We start from the raw sequence: 23673 nt of genomic DNA on the forward strand, positions 1-23673 counted from the left end.
CCCATTTAACCCCCATTTAACCCCCTTAAAACCCAAATAAATCCCATTTAATTCCCGTTTAACCCCCTAAAAACCCCAATAAATCCCATTTAACCCCCTTTAATCCCCATTAAATCCCATTTATTCTCCATTTATCCCCCTCAAAACCCAATTAAATCCCATTTATCCCCCATTTAACCCTCTTTAACCCCCATTAAATCCCAATTAAATCCCATTTAAATCCATTTATTCCCCATTTAACCCCCTTTAACCCCCATTAAATCTCAATTAAATCCCATTTGAATCCATTTATTCCCCCTTTAACCCCCATTTAATCCCCTTTAACCCCCAATAAATCCCATTTAATTCCCGTTTAACCCCCTAAAAACCCCAATAAATCCCATTTAACTCCCTTTAACCCCCATTTAACCCCATTTATCCCCCATTTAACCCCCTTTAACCCCCATTAAATCCCATTTATTCCCCATTTATTCCCCATTTAACCCCCTTTAGCCCCCATTAAATCCCATTTAAATCCCCTTTAACCCCCTTTAACCCCAATAAATCCCATTTATTCTCCATTTAATCCCCTATTAAATCCCATTTATCCTCCTTAAAACCCAATTAAACCCCATTTAATACCCATTTAAACCCCATTAAATCCCATTTAACCCCCATTAACCCCCCTAAAACCCCAAATAAATCCCATTTAAATCCCATTTAACCCCCTTTAACCCCCATTAAATCCAATTAAATCCCATTTAACCCCCATTTAACCCCCTTTAACCCCCAATAAATCCCATTTAATTCCCGTTTAACCCCCTAAAAACCCCAATAAATCCCCTTTAACCCCCATTAAATCCCAATTAAATCCCATTTAAATCCATTTATTCCCCATTTAACCCCCTTTAACCCCCATTAAATCTCAATTAAATCCCATTTAAATCCCCTTTAACCCCCTTTAACCCCAATAAATCCCATTTATTCTCCATTTAATCCCCCATTAAATCCCATTTATCCTCCTTAAAACCCAATTAAATCCCACTTAACCCCCTTTAACCCCCATTAAATCCCATTTATTCCCCATTTAACCCCCCTTAACCCCCATTAAATCCCAATTAAATCCCATTTAAATCCCATTTAATCCCCATCTAACCCCCTTAAAATCCATTTAAACCCCCCTTAACCCCATTTATTCCCTTTTTAACCCCCTCAAAACCCAATTAAATCCCATTTAACTCCCTTTAACCCCCATTAAATCTCAATTAAATCCCATTTGAATCCATTTATTCCCCCTTTAACCCCCATTTAACCCCCTTTAACCCCCAATAAATCCCATTTAATTCCCGTTTAACCCCCTAAAAACCCCAATAAATCCCATTTAACCCCCTTTAACCCCCATTAAATCCCAATTAAATCCCATTTAAATCCATTTATTCCCCATTTAACCCCCATTTAACCCCCTTTAACCCCCAATAAATCCCATTTAATTCCCGTTTAACCCCCTAAAAACCCCAATAAATCCCATTTAACCCCCTTTAATCCCCATTAAACCCCATTTATTCTCCATTTAACCCCCTTTATCCCCCATTAAATCCCATTTAAATCCCATTTAACCCCCTTTAACCCCCATTAAATCCCAATTAAATCCCCTTTAACCCCCTTTAACCCCCAATAAATCCCCTTTACCTTCATGTAGGCGGCCAGGTTGGGGTTGTAGTCGTAGAGCGAGGCCACGATGTTGAATTTGATCTTCAGCTCCAGGGGCACCCCCAGGTTGTGCTCGTGGGCCACCGACACCAGGTGCTGCAGCAGCTCGATCTGGGCCGCCCTGGGGGGCCACAAAACCACCAAAACCCGCCTTTTTCGCCCCGAAATCGGACTCTTCGACCCCAAAAACCCCCAAAATTGGACTCTTCGACCCCAAAAACCCCCAAAATTGGACTTTTTGACCCCAAAACCACCCCAAAATCGGCCTTTTTCACCCCAAAATCAGACTTTGTGACCCCAAAACCCACCAAAATTAGCCCTTTCTGACCCAAAAATGCCCCAAAATCCGCCTTTTTCACCCCAAAATCGGACTCTTTGACCCCAAAAACCCCCAAAATTGGACTTTTTCACCGCAAAACCCACCAAAATTAGCCTTTTCTGACCCAAAAATGCCCCAAAATCGGCCTTTTTCACCCCAAAATCGGACTCTTCGACCCCAAAAAGCCCCAAAACCGGCCTTTTTCACCCCAAAATCGGGCTTTGTGACCCCCCAAAACCCAAAAACTGGCCTTTTTGACCCCAAAAAGGCCCAAAATTGGCATTTTTGACCCCCAAAACACCCCAAAATCAGCTTTTTTCACCCCAATATCGGCCTTTTTCACCCCAAAATCTGCTTTTTCCACCCCAAAATTGGTCTTTTCAACCCCAAAATTGACCTTTTTCACCCCAAAATCGGACTCTTCGACCCCAAAAACCACCAAAATTGGCCTTTTCGACCCCAAAAACCCCCAAAATTAGCCTTTTCTGACCCAAAAATGCCCCAAAATCAGCCTTTTTCACCCCCAAATCGGAGTTTGTGACCCCCAAAACCCCCAAAATCGGCCTTTTTCACCCCAAAATTGGACTTTTTGACCCCAAAAACCCCCAAAATTCAAGTTTTTGACCCCAAAACCCACCAAAATTGGCCTTTTCCACCCCAAAATCAGCTTTTTTCACCCCAAAATCGGACTTTTTGACCCCAAAAACCCCCAAAATTGGCCTTTTTTTACCCCAAAAATCCCATTTTTTTCCCCCCAAAAATCCCCATTTTCCCCCCAAAAAATCCCAATTTTTTCCCCCCAAAATCCCAATTTTTCACCCCAAAAACCCCCATTTTCCCCCAAAAAATCCCATTTTTCCCCCCAAAAATCCCATTTTTTCCCCCCCAAAAATCCCATTTTTTCCCCCCAAAAAACCCCTTTTTTTCCCCAAAAAATCCCATTTCCCCCCCCTCAAAAATCCCATTTTTTTTCCCCCAAAATCCCATTTTTTCTCTTAATTTTTTGAGGATTTTTTCCCCCAAAAATCCCAATTTTTCCCCCAAAAATCCCATTTTTTCCCCAAATTTTTGGAGGATTTTTCCCCCAAAAAATCCCATTTTTCCCCAAATTTTTGGGGGATTTTTCCCCCCAAAAAAATCCATTTTCCCCCCAAAAATCCCCATTTTTTTCCCCCAAAAATCCCATTTTTTCCCTTAATTTTTGGAGGATTTTTTCCCCCCAAAAATCCCATTTTCTCCCCCCAAAAATCCCCATTTTCCCCCCAAAAAATCCCAATTTTTTCCCCCCAAAATCCCAATTTTTTCCCCAAAAATCCCATTTTTTCCATATTTTTAGGGATTTTTTCCCCCAAAAAAATCCCATTTTTTCCCCCCAAAAATCCCATTTTTTCTCTTAATTTTTTGAGGACTTTTCCCCCCAAAATCCCATTTTTTTCCCCCAAAAATCCCATTTTTTCCCTTAATTTTTGGAGGATTTTTCCCCCCAAAAATCCCATTTTCCCCCAAATTTTTGGGGGATTTTTCCCCCAAAAAAAATCCATTTTCCCCTCAAAAATCCCCATTTTTCCCCCCAAAAATCCCATTTTTTCCCTTAATTTTTGGAGCATTTTTTACCCCCAAAAATCCCCATTTTCCCCCCAAAAAAATCCTATTTCCTCCCAAAAAAATCCCAATTTTTCCCCCCAAAAATCCAATCTTTTCCCCCCAAAAAATCCCATATTTTTCCTCCAAAAAATCCCAATTTTTCCCCCCAAAAAATCCCATTTTTTCCCCCCAAAAATCCCATTTTTTCCCTTAATTTTTTGAGGATTTTTCCCCCCAAAAAAATCCCATTTTTTCCCCCAAAAATCCCCTTTTTTCCCCATATTTTTGGGGATTTTTTCCCCCCAAAAATCCCATTTTTCCCCCAAAAAATCCCCATTTTTCCCTTAATTTTTGGGGGATTTTTCCCCCAAAAAATCCCAATTTTCCCCCCAAAAATCCCCATTTTCCCCCAAAAAATCCCAATTTTCCCCCAAAAAATCCCCATTTTTCCCCCCAAAAATCCCATTTTTTTCCCAAATTTTTGGGGGATTTTTTCCCCAAAAATCCCATTTTTTACCATATTTTTTAGGGATTTTTCCCCCAAAAATCCCCTTTTCCCCCCAAATTTTTGGGGGATTTTTTCCCCCAAATCCCATTTTTCCCCCCCAAAAAACCCCATTTTTTTCCCCAATAAATCCCATTTTTTTCCCCAAAAATCCCCTTTTTTCCCCATATTTTTAGGGATTTTTTCTCCCCAAAAAATCCCATTTTTTCCCCCAAAAATCCCATTTTTTCTCTTAATTTTTTGAGGATTTTTTCCCCCAAAAATCCCAATTTTTTCCCCAAAAATCCCATTTTTTCCCTTAATTTTTTAGGGATTTTTTCCCCCCAAAAATCCCATTTTCCCCCAATTTTTTGTAGGATTTTTCCCCCAAAAATCCCCATTTTTCCCCCCAACCCCCATTTTGCCCAAAACCCCATTTTTTCCCCCCAAACCCACCTGTCGGTTCCCTTTTTCCCCCGGGCCTGAAGGATCTCGTTGAGTTTCTTCACCACCAACCCCACGGTGATCTCGGTGCCCTTCGCGAACATCTTCGGCTTCTCCTGCCAAAAGCACCCCAAAAGCACCCAAAATCACCCCAAATCACCCCAAAATCAGCATTTTTCACCCCAAAATCAACATTTTTCACCCCAAAAATCACTTTTTTCACCCCAAAAATAGGATTTTTTACCCCAAAATTCATCTTTTTCACCCCAAAAATCACTTTTTTCACCCCAAAATAAGGATTTTTCACCCCAAAATCAGTGGGTTTTACCCCAAAATCAGTGGGTTTTACCCCAAAATTAGTATTTTTCACCCCAAAATTAGGATTTTTCACCCCAAAAATCAGCTTTTTCACCCCAAAATTAGGATTTTTTACCCCAAAATCAGCATTTTTCACCCAAAATTGCCATTTTTAATCTCAAAAATCAGTATTTTCACCCCCAAAATCAGTATTTTTAACCCCAAAATCAACATTTTTCACCCCTAAATCAGTATTTTTCACCCCGAAAATCACTATTTTTACCCCAAAATCAGGATTTTTAACCCCAAAATCAGCATTTTTACCCCAAAATCAGGATTTTTAACCCCAAAATCAGCATTTTTACCCCAAAATCAGGATTTTTACCCTAAAAATCACTTTTTTCACCCCAAAATTAGGATTTTTCACCCCAAAATTCATCTTTTGCACCCAAAAAATCACTTTTTTCACCCCAAAATTAGTATTTTTCACCTCAAAATTAGGATTTTTCACCTCAAAATCAGCCTTTTCCCCCCAAAATTAGGATTTTTCACCCCAAAAATCACTTTTTTCACCCAAAAATCACATTTTTCACCCCAAAAATCACTTTTTTCACCCCAAAAATAGGATTTTTTACCCCAAGATCAGCCTTCTTAACCCCAAAATCAGCATTTTTAACCCCAAAATCAGTGGGTTTATCCCCAAAATTACCATTTTTAATCTCAAAAATCACTTTTTTCACTCCAAAATTAATATTTTTAACCCCAAAATTAGGATTTTTCACCTCAAAATCAGCCTTTTCCCCCCAAAATTAGGATTTTTCACCCCAAAAATCACTTTTTTCACCCCAAAATCAGTATTTTTCACCCCAAAATCAGCATTTTTCACCCAAAATTGCCATTTTTAATCTCAAAAATCAGCATTTTCACCCCCAAAATCAGGGGCTGAGACCCCCAAACCCCACTTATGGGGCTGAGACCCCCCAAAACGCTCCAAAACCCCTCAAACCTTCCCAAAATCCCCACTTATGGGGCTCAGCCCCATAGAAAAAATCCCCAGACCCCACTTGTGGGGCTGAGACTCCCAAAACCCCCCAAACCTTCCCAAAAAGCCCACTTATGGGGCTCAGCCCCATAGAATCGTCCCCAAACCCCACTTGTGGGGCTGAGTCCCCCAAAACCCCCCAAAATCCCCACTTATGGGTCTCAGCCCCACAGAATCGCCCCCAAACCCCACTTATGGGGCTGAGCCCCACAGCGAAGCCCCCCCAGGCCCCACATGTGGGTCTGAGCCCCATAGAAAAGATCCCCAGACCCCACTTGTGGGGCTGAGACTCCCAAAACCCCTCAAACCTTCCCAAAATCCCCACTTATGGGGCTCAGCCCCACAGATTGAACCCCCAAACCCACTTGGGGGGCTCAGCCCCATAGAATCACCCAAAACCCCACTTATGGGGCTGAGACCCCCAAAACCCCCCAAAACCTCCCCAAAATCCCCACTTATGGGGCTGAGACCCCCCAAACCTCCCCCAAAACCCCACTTATGGGGCTCAGCCCCATAGAAAAGATCCCCAGACCCCACTTGTGGGGCTGAGACCCCCAAAACCCCCCAAAACCCCCACTTATGGGTCTCAGCCCCACAGATTGAACCCCCAAACCCCACTTATGGGGCTGAGCCCCACAGCGAAGCCCCCCCCCGGCCCCACATGTGGGTCCAGCCCCCCACCTTGACGAGGGGGACTCCGCACTTGACCTTCTCCCACTCGCCCCCTTCCTCCTCCTCCTCCTCCTCCTCGCGGCGGCTCTTCCGCTCCAGCTTCTTCTTCGCCTTCTCCTCCCGCCGACGCTCGGCCCCACGGCGCTCCTCGTCCCTGGGGGGCAGCCCCATAGATCAGCCCTGCCCCATAGATCCTGACCCATAGATCCCACAGATCCTATCCTGCCCCACAGATCCCATCCTGCTCCAGCTTCTTCTTCGCCTTCTCCTCCCGGCGCCGCTCCGCCCCACGGCGCTCCTCGTCCCTAGGGGGCAGCCCCATAGATCAGCCCTGCCCCATAGATCCTGACCCATAGATCCCACAGATCCCATCCTGCCCCATAGATCCATCCTGACTCACTGCCACTGCTCCGCCCCACGGCGCTCCTCGTCCCTGTGGGGCAGCCCCATAGATCCCACAGATCAGCCCTGCCCCATAGATCCCAAAAATCCCCTGGATCGGCCCCATAGATCCCATAAATCCTGCCCCATAGATCCATCCTGACCCACAGCCCCTGCTCAGCCCCACGGCGCTCCTCGTCCCTGGGGGGCAGCCCCATAGATCACACAGATCAGCCCTGCCCCATAGATCCTGACCCATAGATCCCACAGATCCCATCCTGCCCCATAGATCCATCCTGACACACAGCCACTGCTCGGCCCCACGGCACTCCTCGTCCCTGGGGGGCACCCCATAGATCAACCCTGCCCCAGAGATCCATCCTGACCCATAGATCCCCTAGATCTGCCCCATAGATCCCACCCTGCCCCACAGATCCTGTGACCCACACATCCTGCTCCATGGATCCATCCTGACCCATAGATCCCACAGATCCTGTCCCATAGATTTCATCCCGCCCCATAGATCCCATCCTGCCCCACAGATCCCCTCCCGCTCCAGCTTCTTCTTCGCCTTCTCCTCGCGGCGCCGCTCCGCCCCACGGCGCTCCTCGTCCCTGGGGGGCACCCCATAGATCAGCCCTGCCCCATAGATCCCAAAAATCCCCTGGATCTGCCCCATAGATCCCATCCTGCCCCATAGATCCCATGGATCTGCCCCATAGATCCCAAAAATCCTATCCTGCCCCATAGATCCTGCCCCACAGATCCCATCCTGCCCCACAGTCACCACTCCACGCCACGGCGCTCCTCGTCCCTGCCCCATAGATCCAGGGTCATTCCTGCCCCACAGATCCCATGGATCTGCCCCACAGATCCATCCTGCCCCATAGATCCCATCCTGACTCCTACATCCCACAGATCCCACAGATCTGCCCCATAAATGCCACAGATCCCAAAAACCCCATGGATCTGCCCCATAGATCCCATCTCGTCCCACAGATCCCGCCCCATAAATCCCATCCTGACCCACAGATCTGGGATCCTTCCTGCCCCAGAAATCCTCCAGATCCCCTGGATCTGCCCCATAGATCCATCCTGACCCATAGATCCCCCCTCCCGCCCCACACCTCCCCCCTTCCCGCACTTTTTGAGGAATTTGGAGGCCAGGGAGGTGAATTTTCCGTCGTCCTCGTCCGACTCCGAGTCCGACTCCGACGAGTCGTCGCCCCAATCCTCGTCCGACTCCGACTCCGAGGCCGAGTCCTCCTCCTGCCCCACGGATCTCACTTATGGGGCAGCCCCACAGGGACCCCCAGAACCCCCCAAAATTCCCAGGGATCCCCCAAAAAATCCCCCAAAATTCCCAGGGACCCCCCCAGTCCTCACCCCCACTCCCACCCTGACTCCGAGGCCTCCTCCTGCCCCACACATCCCACTTAGGGGGCAGCCCCACAGGGACCCCCCAGAACCCCCCCAAAATTCCCAGGGACCCCTGAAAATTCCCAGGGACCCCCCCAGTCCTCACCCCACTCCCACCCTGACTCCGAGGCCTCCTCCTGCCCCACGGATCTCACTTATGGGGCAGCCCCCCAGGGACCCCCCAGAACCCCCCCAAAATTCCCAGGGACCCCCAAAAATTCCCAGGGACCCCCCCAGTCCTCACCCCACTCCCACCCTGACTCCGAAGCCTCCTCCTGCCCCACACATCCCACTTAGGGGGCAGCCCCACAGGGACCCCCAGGACCCCCCCAAAATTCCCAGGGATCCCCCCAAAAACCCCTCAAAAACCCCTCAAAAAACCCCTCAGACCCCCCAAAAGACCCCAAAATTTTTTAGGGACCCCCCAAACCCCCCCAGGACCCCCCAGAAACCCCTCAAAAATCCCCTAAAACTCTCCAAAACCCCCCAAAACTCCTCAAAAATCCCACAGAGCCCCCCCAAAAACCCCTCAGACCCCCCAAAAGACCCCAAAATTTTTAGGGTCCCCCCAAACCCCCCCAGAACCCCCCAAAAACCCCTCAAAGATCCCCCAAAACCCCACAGAAATCCCCCAAAACCCCCCAAAAAACCCCCAGAGCCCCCCAAAAATCCCCCAAAAACCCCTCAAAAGAACCCCCAGAGCCCCCCAAAACACCCCAAACACCCCAAGGACCCCCAAGAACCCCCTAAAAGACCCCAAAATTTTTTAGGGACCCCCCCAAGCCCCCCCAGGACCCCCAAAACTCCCCAAAAACCCCTCAAAAACCCCTCAAAAAAACCCTCAAAACCCCCCCCAAAAAACCCCAAAAAACCCCAAACACCCCAAGGGCCCCCAAGAATCCCCCAAAAGACCCCAAAATTTTTTAGGGACCCCCCAAAACCTCCCCAGGCCCCCCCAAAATCCCCCACCTTGAACCTGCCCCGGGGCTCGTCGCGGTCTCGGCGCTTCAGGAACGTTCCGGGCTCGTCCTCGGCCCCCGACGAGGAGGCAGAACCTAAAAAATGGCCCCAAAACCCCCCAAAATGAGCCCCAAACCCCCCAAAATGACCCCAAAACCACCTCAGAACCCCCCAAAATTACCTCAGAGACCCCGAAATCACCCAAAATGACCCCAAAATGACCCCAAAACCCCTCAAAATGGCCCCAAAACCCCCCAAAATGAGCCCAAAACCCCCCAAAATGACCCCAAAACCACCTCAGAATCCCCCAAAATTACCTCAGAGACCCCGAAATCACCCAAAATGACCCAAAACCCCCCAAAATGAGCCCAAAACCCCCCAAAATGAGCCCAAAACCCCCCAAAATGACCCCAAAACCACCTCAGAACCCCCCAAAATGACCTCAGAGACCCCGAAATCACCCAAAATGACCCAAAACCCCCCAAAATGAGCCCAAAACCCCTCAAAATGGCCCCAAAACCCCCCAAAATGAGCCCAAAACCTAAAAAATGACCCCAAAACCACCTCAAAATGGCCCCAAAACCCCCCAAAAAGACCCCAAAACCACCTCAGAACCCCCCAAAATGACCTCAGAGACCCCGAAATCACCCAAAATGACCCCAAAATGACCCAAAACCCCTCAAAATGGCCCCAAAACCCCCCAAAATGAGCCCCAGAAACCCCAAAACGACCCCAAAAAACAACTCAAAACCCACAAAATGACCCCAAAACCCCCAAAATCACCCAAAATGACCCCAAAACCACCTCAAAATGGCCCCAAAACCCCCCAAAATGACCTTAAACTGCACCATAACTGACCCAAAATCCCCCAAAAATAACCCAAAACCCCCCAAAAATAACCCAAAACCCCCCAAAATGACCCCAAAAAAACCCAAAATCCCCAAAATGACCCAAAAAAAACCCCAAAATGACCCCAAAAAACCCCTAAAATAACCCAAAACCCCCAAAATAACCCAAAAATCCCCAAAATGACCCAAAAAAAACCCCAAAATGACCCCAAAAAAACCCCAAAATGACCCCAAACCCCACAAAACAACCCCAAAATCCCCCAAATGACCCAAATATCCCCAAAATAACCCAAAAATCCCCAAAATGACCCAAAAAAAACCCCAAAATGACCCAAAAATCCCCAAAATGACCCAAAAAAACCCCAAAATGACCCAAAAATCCCCAAAATGACCCAAAAAACCCCAAAAATGACCCCAAAAAAACCCAAAATGACCCAAAAAACCCCAAAAATGACCCCAAAAAAGCCCCAAAATAACCCAAAATCCCCAAAATAACCCAAACTCCCCAAAATGACCCAAAAATCCCCAAAATGACCCAAAACCCCCCCAAATAACCCAAAACCCCCCAAAATGACCCCAAAAAAACCCCAAAATGACCCCAAAAAAACCCAAAATGACCCCAAAAAAACCCCAAAATGCCCCAAACTCCCCAAAATGCCCCAAAATCCCCCGAATTGCCCCCAAACCTTCCGAGTCCCTCCGACTCTTCTCCTCGTCCTCGTCCGACTGCTCCGGGTTCTGGGACAGGGGGGGACAAAAATCCCAATTTAACCCCAAAAAATCCCAATTTAACCCCAATAAATCCCAATTTCACCCATTTAAATCCCATTTAACCCCAATTTAACCCCAACAAATCCCAATTTAACCCAAATAAATCACATTTAATACCCATTTAACCCAAATAAATCCCAATTTAACCCCAATAAATCCCAATAAATCCCAATTTAACCCAAATAAATCACATTTAATACCAATTTAACCCCAAAAAAATCCCAATTTAACCCAAAAAAATCCCATTTAACCCCAATAAATCCCATTTAATTTAATCTAAATCCCATTTAATTTAATTTAAAACCCATTTAAATGCCATTTAACCCCAATAAATACCCAATAAATCCCATTTAATTTAATTTAAATCCCATTTAACCCCCTTAAAACCCCAATAAATACCCATTAAACCCCATTTAAATCCCATTTAAACCCCATTTAACCCCAATAAATCCCATTTAATTTAATTTAAATCCCATTTAATTTAATTTAAATCCCATTTAAATCCCATTTAACCTCCAATAAATACCCATTAAATCCCATTTAACCCCCATTTAACCCCAATAAACCCCCTTTAATTTAATTTAATTTAATTTAAATCCCATTTAATTTAATTTAAATCCCATTAAATCCCATTTAACCCCCTTAAAACCCCAATAAATACCCAATAAATCCCATTTAATTTAATTTAAATCCCATTTAAATGCCATTTAACCCAAATAAATCCCCTTTAATTTAATTTAAATCCCATTTAACCCCCATTTAACCCCAATAAATACCCATTTAATTTAATTTAAATCCCATTTAAATCCCATTTAAATGCCATTTAACCCCAATAAATACCCAATAAATTCCCTTTTAATTTAATTTAAATCCCATTTGACCCCCATTTAACCCCAATAAACCCCCTTTAATTTAATTTAATTTAATTTAATTTAAATCCCATTTAAATCCCATTTAACCCCAATGAATCCCATTTAATTTAATTTAAATCCCATTTAATTTAATTTAAATACCATTTAAATCCCATTTAACCCCAATAAATCCCATTTAATTTAATTTAAATCCCATTTAATTTAATTTAAATCCCATTTAACCCCCATTTAACCCCAAATAAACCCCCTTTAATTTAATTTAACTTAATTTAATTTAATTTAATTTAAATCCCATTTAAATCCCATTTAAACCCCATTTAACCCCAATAAACCCCAATAAACCCCAATAAATCCCATTTAATTTAATTTAAATCCCATTTAATTTAATTTAAATCCCATTTAAATCCCATTTAACCCCAATAAATCCCATTTAATTTAAATCCCATTTAATTTAATTTAAATCCCATTTAACCCCCATTTAACCCCAAATAAACCCCCTTTAATTTAACTTAATTTAATTTAATTTAATTTAATTTAAATCCCATTTAAATCCCATTTAACCCCCATTTAACCCCAATAAACCCCAATAAATCCCATTTAATTTAATATAAATCCCATTTAATTTAATTTAAATCCCATTTAATTTAATTTAAATCCCATTTAAATCCCATTTAACCCCAATAAACTCAATTTAATTTAATTTAAATCCCATTTAATTTAATTTAAATCCCATTTAAATCCCATTTAACCCCAATAAATCCCATTTAATTTAATTTAAATCCCATTTAATTTAATTTAAATCCCATTTAAATCCCATTTAACCCCCTTAAAACCCCAATAAATACCCAATAAATCCCATTTAATTTAATTTAAATCCCACTTAACCCCCATTTAACCCCAAATAAACCCCCTTTAATTAATTTTAATTTAATTTAATTTAATTTAATTTAATTTAAATCCCCTTTTACCTGTCTGTAGGCCGCGATCTGCCCCCATTTAACCCCAATAAATCCCTTTTAATTTAATTTAAATCCCCTTTAATTTAATTTAAATCCCATTTAATTCAATTTAAATCCCATTTAATTTAATTTAAATCCAATTTAATCCCCATTTAGCCTCAATAAATACCCATTTAACCCCCATTTAACCCCAATAAATACCCAATTAAATCCCATTTAACCCCAATAAATCCCATTTAATTTAATTTAAATCCCATTTAATTTAATTTAAATCCCATTTAATTTAATTTAAATCCCATTTAAATCCCATTTAATTCAATTTAAATCCCATTTAATTCAATTTAAATCCCATTTAATTTAATTTAAATCCCATTTAAATCCCATTTAATTCAATTTAAATCCCATTTAATTTAATTTAAATCCCATTTAATTTAATTTAAATCCCATTTAAATCCCATCTAATTCAATTTAAATCCCATTTAATTTAATTTAAATCCCATTTAAACCCCACTTAACCCCCATTTAACCCCAAATAAACCCCCTTTAATTAATTTTAATTTAATTTAATTTAATTTAATTCAATTTAAATCCCCTTTTACCTGTCTGTAGGCCGCGATCTGCCCCCATTTAACCCCAATAAATACCATTTAATTTAATTTAAATCCCACTTAAATCCCATTTAAATCCCATTTAACCCCAATAAATATCCATTAAATCCCATTTAAATCCCATTTAACCCAAATAAATCCTGTTTAAATCCCATTTAACCCCATTAAATCCCATTTAAATGCCATTTAACCCCCATTTAACCCCAATAAATCCCATTTAATTTAATTTAAATCCCATTTAATTTAATTTAAATCCCATTTAATTTAATTTAAATCCCATTTAATTTAATTTAAATCCATTTAAATCCCATTTAATTTAATTTAAATCCCATTTAATTTAATTTAAATCCCATTTAATTTAATTTAAATCCCATTTAATTTAATTTAAATCCATTTAAATCCCATTTAATTTAATTTAAATCCCATTTAATTTAATTTAAATCCCATTTAAATCCCATTTAATTCAATTTAAATCCCATTTAATTTAATTTAAATCCATTTAAATCCCATTTAATTTAATTTAAATCCCATTTAATTTAATTTAAATCCCATTTAAATCCCATTTAATTCAATTTAAATCCCATTTAATTTAATTTAAATCCCATTTAAACCCCATTTAACCCCCATTTAACCCCAAATAAACCCCCTTTAATTAATTTTAATTTAATTTAATTTAATTTAATTCAATTTAAATGACTCTCACCTGTCTGTAGGCCGCGATCTGCCCCTCGTAGTCGCGGTTGTACTTCCTGAGCTTCTGCCGCAGGGAGCTCAGGGCCTTGGCGTTGTTCTTGTTCATCTTCTTCTTGCCCTCCTTGTCCTCCCACAGCTGAAAAACGGGGCAAAAACAGCAAAAAACGGGTTAAAACGGTGAAAAAATGGGGTAAAACGGTGAAAAAATGGGGTAAAACGGTGAAAAAATGAGTTAAAATGACCAAAAAATGAGTTAAAACGGTGAAAAAATGGGGTAAAACGTTGAAAAAATGAGTTAAAACGAACAAAAAATGAGTTAAAACGGTGAAAAAACGGGGTAAAACGGTGAAAAATGGGTTAAAACGGTGAAAAAATGGGTTAAAAGGGTCAAAAAATGGATTAAAAGCACCTAAAAATTGATTTAAATGGATTAAAGTGGCTCAAAAATGGATTTAAATCATAAAAAAATGGATTAAAACAGTGAAAAAATGGATTATAATGGTAAAAAATGGGTTAAAACGGTGAAAAAATGGGTTAAAACTGGCAAAAAATGGGTTAAAACAGTGAAAAAATGGATTAAAATGACCAAAAATAGGATTAAAATGACCAAAAAATGGATTAAAATGGTTCAAAAATGGGTTAAAATGACCAAAAAATGGATTAAAATGACCAAAAAATGGGTTAAAAGCACCTAAAAATTGATTTAAATGGATTAAAGTGGCTCAAAAATGGATTAAAATGGTAAAAAAATGGATTAAAATGGTGAAAAAATGGATTAAAATGGTGAAAAAATGGATTATAATGGTAAAAAATGAGTTAAAACGGTGAAAAAATGGGTTAAAAGGGTCAAAAAATGGATTAAAAGCACCTAAAAATTGATTTAAATGGATTAAAGTGGCTCAAAAATGGATTTAAATCATAAAAAAATGGATTAAAACAGTGAAAAAATGGATTATAACGGTGAAAAATGGGTTAAAATGGTGGAAAATGGGTTAAAACGGTGAAAAAATGAATTAAAATGGGTAAAAAATGGGTTAAAATGGTAAAAAATGGGTTAAAATGGTGGAAAAATGGGTTAAAACGGGCAAAAAATTGATTTAAATTGAATAAAACGGCTCAAAAATGGGTTAAAGTGGTAAAAAAATGGATTAAAACGGTGAAAAAATGGATTATAATGGTGAAAAATGGGGTAAAACGGTGAAAAATGGGTTAAAACGGTGAAAAAATGGGTTAAAACAGTGAAAAAATGGGGTAAAATGGTGAAAAAATGAGTTAAAACGGTGAAAAAATGAATTAAAACAGGCAAAAAATAGGTTAAAACAGGTAAAAAATGGGTTAAAACGGTGAAAAAATGGGGTAAAACAGTGAAAAATGGGTTAAAACGGTGAAAAAATGGGTTAAAACGGTGAAAAAATGAGTTAAAATGACCAAAAAATGAGTTAAAACGGTGAAAAAATGAATTAAAACAGGCAAAAAATGGGTAAAACGGTGAAAAAATGGGGTAAAACGGTGAAAAAATGAGTTAAAACAGGCAAAAAATGGGTTAAAACGGTGAAAAAATGAGTTAAAACGGTGAAAAAATGGGTTAAAAGGGTCAAAAAATGGATTAAAATGATCAAAAAGTGGATTAAAAGCACCTAAAAATTGATTTAAATGGATTAAAGTGGCTCAAAAATGGATTTAAATCATAAAAAAATGGATTAAAACAGTGAAAAAATGGATTATAATGCTGAAAAATGGGTTAAAACGGAGAAAAAATGGATTAAAATGACCAAAAAATGGATTAAAATGACCAAAAAATGGGTTAAAATGGTTCAAAAATGGGTTAAAATGACCAAAAAATGGGTTAAAATGACCAAAAAATGGATTAAAATGACCAAAAAATGGGTTAAAATGACCAAAAAATGGATTAAAATGACCAAAATTGGATTAAAATGACCAAAAAGTGGATTAAAATGACCAAAATTGGATTAAAATGGTCCATTATTTTACCCTTTTAACCCATTTTTTTCCTATTTTAATCCCTTTTTAACACATTTTTGAACCAGGTACCTGCCCAGGTGAGTCCAGGGGACCAAATACAACCAAATACACCCAAATAAATCCCATTTTTTTTGCCCTAAATCCCCCCAAATCCCCCCAAAATTTCCCAAAATTTTCCCAAAATTCCCCAAATCCCCCCAAAATCCCCCAAATCCCCCCAGGTGAGCCCCACCTCGTTCAGGTACCTGCCCAGGTGAGTCCAGGTGACCAAATAAACCCAAATAATCCCAAATAAATCCCATTTTTTTTGCCCTAAATCCCCCCAAATCCCCCCAAAATTCCCCCAAATTTCCCAAAATTCCCCAAAATCCCCCAAACCCCCCCAGGTGTTTCCCACCTTGTTCAGGTACCTGCCCAGGTGACTCAAAATGACCAAATAAACCCAAATAAATCCCATTTTTTTTGCCCTAAATCCCCCCAAATCCCCCCAAAATCCCCCCAAAATTTCCCAAATCCCCCCAAAATCCCCCCAAACCACCCAAAATCTCTCCAAGTGAGACCCTGGACCTACAGGTGAGACCCCCCCTCACTCAGGTACCTGCCCAGGTGAGTCCAGGGGACCAAAAAGAGCCAAATAATGTGAGTTTTATGCCCCAAAACTGCCCCAAATCCCCCCAAAATTTCCCCAAAACCCCCCCAAATCCCCCCAAATCCTCCCAAAATTTCCCCAAATTTTCCCAAAATCCCCCACCTGTGCCCAGGTGAGCCCCTCACCTCATCCAGGCGAGTCCAGGTGACCAAATAAACCCAAATAAACCCAAATAAATCCCATTTTTTGGACCCAAAACCCCCTCAAATCCCTCCAAAATTCCATTTTTTTTGCCCCAAATCCCCCCAAAATTCCCCAAATCCCCCCAAAATCCCCCCAAATCCCCCCAGGTGTTTCCCACCTCGCTCAGGTACCTGCCCAGGTGAGTCCAGGTGACCAAATAAACCCAAATAAATCCCATTTTTTGGACCCCAAACCGCCCCAAATCCCTCCAAAATTCCATTTTTTTTGCCCCAAATCCCCCCAAAATTTCCCAAAACCCCCCAAAATTCCCCCAAACCCCCCCAGGTGAGCCCCACCTCGTTGAGGTAGTCCTCGAGGTCGGCGAGGATCCTCAGGTAGAACCTGGGGGTGCCCTCCCTGTCCACCACCCCCTTGGCCTTGGCCCAGGCCCGGCCCAGCAGCTCGAACTCCTCCAGGCAGCGGGAAACGTCCCGGATCTTCATCGCGTTCCGGATCGACCGGATCAGGTTCGACAGCTCCTCGTACCTGGGGGGGGGAATTTGGGGGAAAAATCAGCAATTTTGGGAAAATCTGCTTTTGGGGGGAAAAACGCTCGTTTTCGGAGAAAAAAGATCTAATTTTGGGGGGAAAACAGGTGATTTTTGAGGGATAAAGATCAGGTTTGGGACGATAAAACGCCTGATTTTGAGGTAAAAACATCTAATTTTGGGGGATAAAAATCTATCAAAATTTGGGGGAAAACCACGTGATTTTAGGATATAAAAATCTATCAAATTTTAGGGTAAAACCATCCGATTTTGGGACATAAAGATCTATCTAGTTTTGGAGTAAAACCATCTGATTTTAGGGTATAGAAATCTATCTAATTTGGGGGTAAAACCACCTGATTTTGGGGATAAAAATCTATCAAATTTTGGGGTAAAACCATCTGATTTTAGGGTATAAAAATCTATCAAATTCTGGGATAAAATCATCTCATTTAGGGGATAAAAATCTACCTAATTTTGGGGTAAAAACATCTCATTTTAGGGAATAAACATCTCTCTAATTTTAGAGTAAAACCATCTGATTTTGGGGGATAAACATCTATCTAATTTTGGGGTAAAAACACCTGATTTTGGGGGTATAAAGCTGTGATTTTGGGGTTATAAAGGTGGGATTTTGGGGGACACGTCCCGGATCTTCATCGCGTTCCGGATCGACCGGATCAGGTTCGACAGCTCCTCGTACCTGGGGGGGGGGAGTTCGGGGTGAAAAACGGGGATTTTGGGAAAAAACGCCTCATTTTGGGAGAAAAACACCTGGGTTTTGGGGTGGAAAGCGCTCGTTTTGGGAGATAAACGCTTAATTTTGGGGGATAAAAATCTAATTTTGGGTGACAAACACCTGAGTTTGGGGGATAAACACCTGACTTTGGGGTAAAAATGAGTAATTTTGGGGTAGAAATGAGTAATTTTGGTGGCCAAAGAGCTGATTTTTGGGGCTAAACACCCGGTTTTGGGGTAAAAACCACCCGATTTGAGAGTATAAGGATCTGATTGTGGGGGTAAAGATCTGATTTTGGGGTATAAAGATCTGGTTTTGGGAGAAAAAGATCTGATTTTGAGGATAAAAATCTGTCTAGTTTTGGGGTACAACGATCTAATTTTAGGGTATAAAAATCTATCAAATTTTAGGGTAAAACCACCTGATTTTGGGGATAGAAATCTATCCAGTTTTGGGGCAAAAACATCTCATTTTAGGGCATAAACACCTATCTAGTTTTAGGGTAAAAGCACCTGATTTTGGGGCATAAACACCTATCTAATTTTGGGGTAAAAACATCTGATTTTAGGATTAAAAAATCTGTCTAATTTTGGGGTAAAACCATCTGATTTTAGGGTATAAAAATCTACTTAATTTTGGGGTAAAACCATCTGATTTCAGGGTATAAAAATCTACCTAATTTTGGGGTAAAACCATCTGATTTTAGGGTATAAAAATCTACCTAATTCTGGGACAAAAACATCTGATTTTGGGGATAAACATTTATCTCATTTTGGGGTAAAAACATCTCATTTTGGGGCATAAAGATCTATCGAATTTTGGGGTAAAAACATCTGATTTTAGGATTAAAAAATCTGTCTAATTTTGGGGTAAAACCATCTGATTTTAGGGGATAAAAATCTACTTAATTTTGGGGTAAAACCACCTGATTTTGGGGGATAAAAATCTACCTAATTTTGGGGTAAAACCACCTGATTTTGGGGATAAACATCTATCTAATTTTTGGGTAAAAACATCTGATTTTAGGATTAAAAAATCTGTCTAATTTTGGGGTAAAACCATCTGATTTTGGGGATAGAAATCTCTCTAATTTTGGGGTAAAACCACCTGATTTTAGGGGATAAAAATCTAGCTAATTTTGGGGTAAAACCACCTGATTTGGGGGGATAAAAATCTAGCTAATTTTGGGGTAAAAACATCTGACTTGTGGGATAAAAATCTACTTAATTTTGGGGTAAAAACATCTGATTTTGGGGATAAAAATCTATCTAATTTTGGGGGAAAACCATCTGATTTTAGGGTATAAAAATCTACTTAATTTTGGGATAAAACCACCTGATTTTAGGATTAAAAATCTACTTAATTTTGGGGTAAAAACACTGGATTTTGCGGTTATAAAGGTGTGATTTTGGGGTTGTAAAGGAGGGATTTTGGGGGACACGTCCCGGATCTTCATCGCGTTCCGGATCGACCGGATCAGGTTCGACAGCTCCTCGTACCTGGTTTTGGGGGGAAAATCAGCAATTTTGGGGCATTAAAAAATCTAATTTTGGGAAAATCTGGGTTTGGGGTGAAAACAGCTGATTTTGGAACAAAAACACCGAATTTTGGGGGGTAAAAATCTAATTTCGGTGAAAAAACAGGTGATTTTTGAGGGATAAAAATCCAGGATTTTAGGGGATAAAAATCTACCTAATTTTGGGGGAAAACCATCTGATTTTAGGGTAAAAAAATCTACTTAATTTTTGGGGAAAACCATCTTATTTTAGGGTTAAAAAATCTAGCTAATTTTGGGGTAAAACCACCTGATTTTGGGGATAAAAATCAATCTAATTCTGGGATAAAAATATTTGATTTTGGGGCATAAACACGTAACTAATTTTGGGGTAAAACCATCTGATTTCAGGGTATAAAAATCTACCTAATTTTGGGGGAAAACCATCTGATTTTAGGGGATAAAAATCTATCTAGTTTTGGGGTAAAACCACCTGATTTTGGGGGATAAAAATCGATCTAATTCTGGGATAAAAATATCTGATTTTGGGGTATAAAAATGTACCTAATTTTGCGGTAAAAACATCTCATTTTAGGGTATAAAAATCTACTTAATTTTGGGGTAAAACCACCTGATTTTGGGGATAAGCATTTATCTAATTTTGGGGTAAAAGCATCTGATTTGGGGGGATAAAAATCTACTTAATTTTGGGGTAAAAATGAGAGATTTTGGAGTGGAAATGGGAGATTTTGGGGCAGAAATGAGAGATTTTGGGGCGGAAATGGGAGATTTTGGGGTGGAAATGAGAGATTTTGGTGGGAAAAAATCTGATTTTGGGGTAGAAATGAGAGATTTTGGGGTGGAAAAATCTGATTTTGGGGTGGAAATGGGAGATTTTGGGGTGGAAATGGGAGATTTTGGGGTAAAATGGGAGATTTTGGGGTGGAAATGGGAGATTTTGGGGTAGAAATGGGAGATTTTGGGGTGGAAATGGGAGATTTTGGGGCAGAAATGGGAGATTTTGGGGTGGAAATGAGAGATTTTGGGGAGATTTTGGGGTAAAATGGGAGATTTTGGGGTGGAAATGAGAGATTTTGGGGTAAAATGGGAGATTTTGGGGTGGAAAAATCTGATTTTGGGGTGGAAATGAGAGATTTTGGGGTGGAAATGAGAGATTTTGGGGTGGAAATGAGAGATTTTGGGGAGAGTTTGGGGTAAAATGGGAGATTTTGGGGTGGAAATGGGAGATTTTGGGGTGGAAAAATCTGATTTCGGGGTGGAAATGGGAGATTTTGGGGTGGAAAAGGCCAATTTTGGGGTGGAAAAGGCCAATTTTGGGGTAGAAATGGGAGATTTTGGGGTGGAAATGAGAGATTTTGGGGTGGAAATGGGAGATTTTGGGGTGGAAATGAGAGATTTTGGGGTGGAAAAGGCCAATTTTGGGGTGGAAAAGGCCAATTTTGGGGTAGAAATGGGAGATTTTGGGGTCAAACCGGCCAGTTTTGGGGTCAAATCTCTCGGGGGGGGTCCCACCCGGGCCACGCCCACCCCCAGGTGAGGCCACGCCCCCCCCAGACGTGGCCCCGCCCCCACCTCTTGTCGCGGGCGCTCCTCACGACCCTCTTGGTGTCCTCCTCATCCTCGCTCAGCAGGAGGGGCCTGGGGGGGAGGGGCGGGGTGGGGGCGGGGCCTGAGACGCCCCTCCCCCTCCTCTTCACCCTGCCCCCTCCCCCTTTATTCATTTTAGCCCCTCCCCCTTTATTCATTTGCCCCTCCCCCTTTATTTACTTGCCCCTCCCCCTTTATTTCTTCGCCCCTCCCCCACCATTTTAGCCCCTCCCCCTGCACTTCGGCCCCTCCCCCACGGCATCATTTTAGCCCCTCCCCCTTTATTTCTTCGCCCCTCCCCCTTTATTTCTCCGCCCCTCCCCCACCATTTTAGCCCCTCCCCCTGCACCTCGGCCCCTCCCCCACGGGCATCATTTTAGCCCCTCCCCCTTTATTTATTTGCTCCTCCCCCCCATTTTAGCCCCTCCCCTCTAGGGTTTCTTTGCCCCTCCCCCATGATTAATTAGCCCCTCCCCATTATTAATTAACCCCTCCCCCACTTGCTGTAGTTGCCCCCCTGGGGTTTCTCTGCCCCTCCCCTTTACTTTTAGCCCCTCCCCTTTACTTTTAGCCCCTCCCCCTTTACTTTTAACCCCTCCCCCTTTACTTTCAGTCCCTCCCCCTTTATTTTGAGTCCCTCCCCCTTTATTAATTAGCCCCTCCCCCACTTGCTGTAGTTGCCCCCCTGGGGTTTCTCTGCCCCTCCCCTTTACTTTTAGCCCCTCCCCCCTTATTTTTAGCCCCTCCCCCTTTACTCTTAGCCCCTCCCCCACTTGCTGTAGTTGCCCCCCCTGGGGTTTCTCTGCCCCCCCCCCCACTTTAGCCCCTCCCCTTTACTTTTAGACCCTCCCCTTTATTAATTAGCCCCTCCCCCTTTACTTTTAGCCCCTCCCTTATTACTTTTAGCCCCTCCCCTTTACTTTTAGCCCCTCCCCTTTACTTTTAGCCCCTCCCCCTTTACATTTAGCCCCTCCCCTTTACTTTTAACCCCTCCCCCTTTACTTTTAACCCCTCCCCCTTTACTTTTAGCCCCTCCCCGTTACTTTTAACCCCCCCATTACTATTTCCCCCTCCCCCTTACTTTTAGCCCCTCCCCCTTTACTTTTAGCCCCTCCCCATTATTCATTAACCCCTCCCCCACTTACTGTAGCTGCCCCCCGGGAGTTTCTTTAGCCCCTCCCCCCACTTTAGCCCCTCCCCCTTTATTTTTTAGCCCCTTCCCCCCATTTTTGGCCCCTCCCCCACTTGCTGTAGTTGCCCCCCTGGGGTTTGGCCGTTGGCTCCTCCCCCCCTTTAGCCCCTCCCCCTTTACTTTTAACCCCTCCCCCTTTACTTTTAGCCCCTCCCCCTTTACTTTTAACCCCTCCCCTTTTACTTTTAGCCCCTCCCCCTTTACTTTTAACCCCTCCCCCTTTACTTTTAACCCCTCCCCCTTTACATTTAGCCCCTCCCTTATTACTTTTAGCCCCTCCCCTTTACTTTTAGTCCCTCCCCTTTACTTTTAGCCCCTCCCCCTTTACATTTATCCCCCCTTTATTAATTAGCCCCTCCCCCTTTATTAATTAGCCCCTCCCCCTTTATTTTTGGCCCCTCCCCCACTTGTTGTAGTTGCCCCCCTGGGGTTTCTCTGCCCCTCCCCCCACTTTAGCCCCTCCCCCTTTACTTTTAGCCCCTCCCCCTTTTTACTTTTAACCCTTCCCCCTTTACTTTTAGCCCCTCCCCTTTACTTTTAACCCCTCCCCTTTACTTTTAGCCCCTCCCCCTTTACTTTTAACCCCTCCCCTTTTACTTTTAGCCCCTCCCCCTTTACTTTTAGCCCCTCCCCCTTTACATTTAGCCCCTCCCCTTTACTTTTAACCCCTCCCCTTTACTTTTAGCCCCTCCCCCTTTACTTTTAACCCCTCCCCCTTTACTTTTAGCCCCTCCCCCTTTATTAATTAGCCCCTCCCCCATCATTTTTGGCCCCTCCCCCACTTGCTGTAGTTGCCCCCCTGGGGTTTGGCCGTTGGCTCCTCCCCCGAGGCCGAGGACTCGGATTCGCTGTCGGAGCCGGTGGTGAAGAACCGGGACATGGCGGGGGAGGGGCGGGGACGACACACCCACGGACCTGGGGGGGGAGGGGAGACAAAAAAACACACCCAAATCAACCATTTTTACCCCCAAAATATCGATTTTTACCCCAAAATATCAATTTTTACCCAAAAGTCGTCAATTTTTACCCCAAAAATCGTCGATTTTTACCCCAAAATCATCGATTTTTACCCTAAAATCACCCAAAATATCGATTTTTTTACTCCCAAAATCATCAATTTTTACCCCAAAACATCAATTTTTACACCAAAATATCAATTTTTACCCCAAAACTGTCGATTTTTACCCCAAAATCACCCATTTCGACTTTAAAACGTTAATTTTTACCCCAAAATATCAATTTTTACCCCAAAATCATCAATTTTTACCCCCAAAACATCGATTTTCACCCAAAA

The 23673-nt window shown here is 42.3% G+C and overlaps 1 protein-coding gene and 2 long non-coding RNA genes across 7 annotated transcripts in view; 1 reads left to right on the forward strand and 2 right to left on the reverse strand.

Annotated features, from left to right (window-relative positions):
* The window catches only part of LOC127465341 (eukaryotic translation initiation factor 3 subunit C-like), a 44291-nt gene that overhangs the window by 17432 nt on the left and 3186 nt on the right, over nucleotides 1-23673 (reverse strand). Inside the window, exons 2-11 of the mRNA XM_051775810.1 lie at nucleotides 23162-23294; nucleotides 21173-21238; nucleotides 17154-17343; nucleotides 14053-14178; nucleotides 10826-10877; nucleotides 9301-9386; nucleotides 8057-8181; nucleotides 6541-6685; nucleotides 4533-4636; nucleotides 1669-1810 (exon numbers count right to left, since the gene is read on the reverse strand). Coding sequence (XP_051631770.1) covers nucleotides 1669-1810; nucleotides 4533-4636; nucleotides 6541-6685; nucleotides 8057-8181; nucleotides 9301-9386; nucleotides 10826-10877; nucleotides 14053-14178; nucleotides 17154-17343; nucleotides 21173-21238; nucleotides 23162-23259 — 1134 coding nt within the window. The 5' untranslated portion in view covers nucleotides 23260-23294. The remainder of the gene's footprint in view (nucleotides 1-1668; nucleotides 1811-4532; nucleotides 4637-6540; nucleotides 6686-8056; nucleotides 8182-9300; nucleotides 9387-10825; nucleotides 10878-14052; nucleotides 14179-17153; nucleotides 17344-21172; nucleotides 21239-23161; nucleotides 23295-23673) is intronic.
* Nucleotides 17666-19587, forward strand: LOC127465348 (uncharacterized). The gene is made up of 2 exons (XR_007902136.1): nucleotides 17666-17757; nucleotides 19430-19587. It is a non-coding gene; the product is annotated as an uncharacterized LOC127465348 (long non-coding RNA).
* Nucleotides 17755-19998, reverse strand: LOC127465346 (uncharacterized). Of its 5 annotated transcripts, XR_007902131.1 has the most exons (5): nucleotides 19308-19433; nucleotides 19192-19216; nucleotides 19010-19055; nucleotides 18597-18917; nucleotides 17755-17837 (listed from the first exon to the last, which is right to left on the reverse strand). It is a non-coding gene; the product is annotated as an uncharacterized LOC127465346 (long non-coding RNA). The 5 variants fall into 5 exon arrangements; XR_007902134.1 differs by lacking the exons at nucleotides 19192-19216; nucleotides 19308-19433 and adding an exon at nucleotides 19956-19998 and having other exon boundaries at nucleotides 19010-19075; XR_007902132.1 differs by lacking the exon at nucleotides 19192-19216 and having other exon boundaries at nucleotides 19010-19034.

The sequence above is a fragment of the Manacus candei genome, unplaced genomic scaffold (genome assembly GCF_025592945.1).
Source record: "Manacus candei isolate 608988 ecotype Guabito, Panama unplaced genomic scaffold, ASM2559294v1 h1tg000370l, whole genome shotgun sequence".
NCBI classification, from domain to species: domain Eukaryota; kingdom Metazoa; phylum Chordata; class Aves; order Passeriformes; family Pipridae; genus Manacus; species Manacus candei.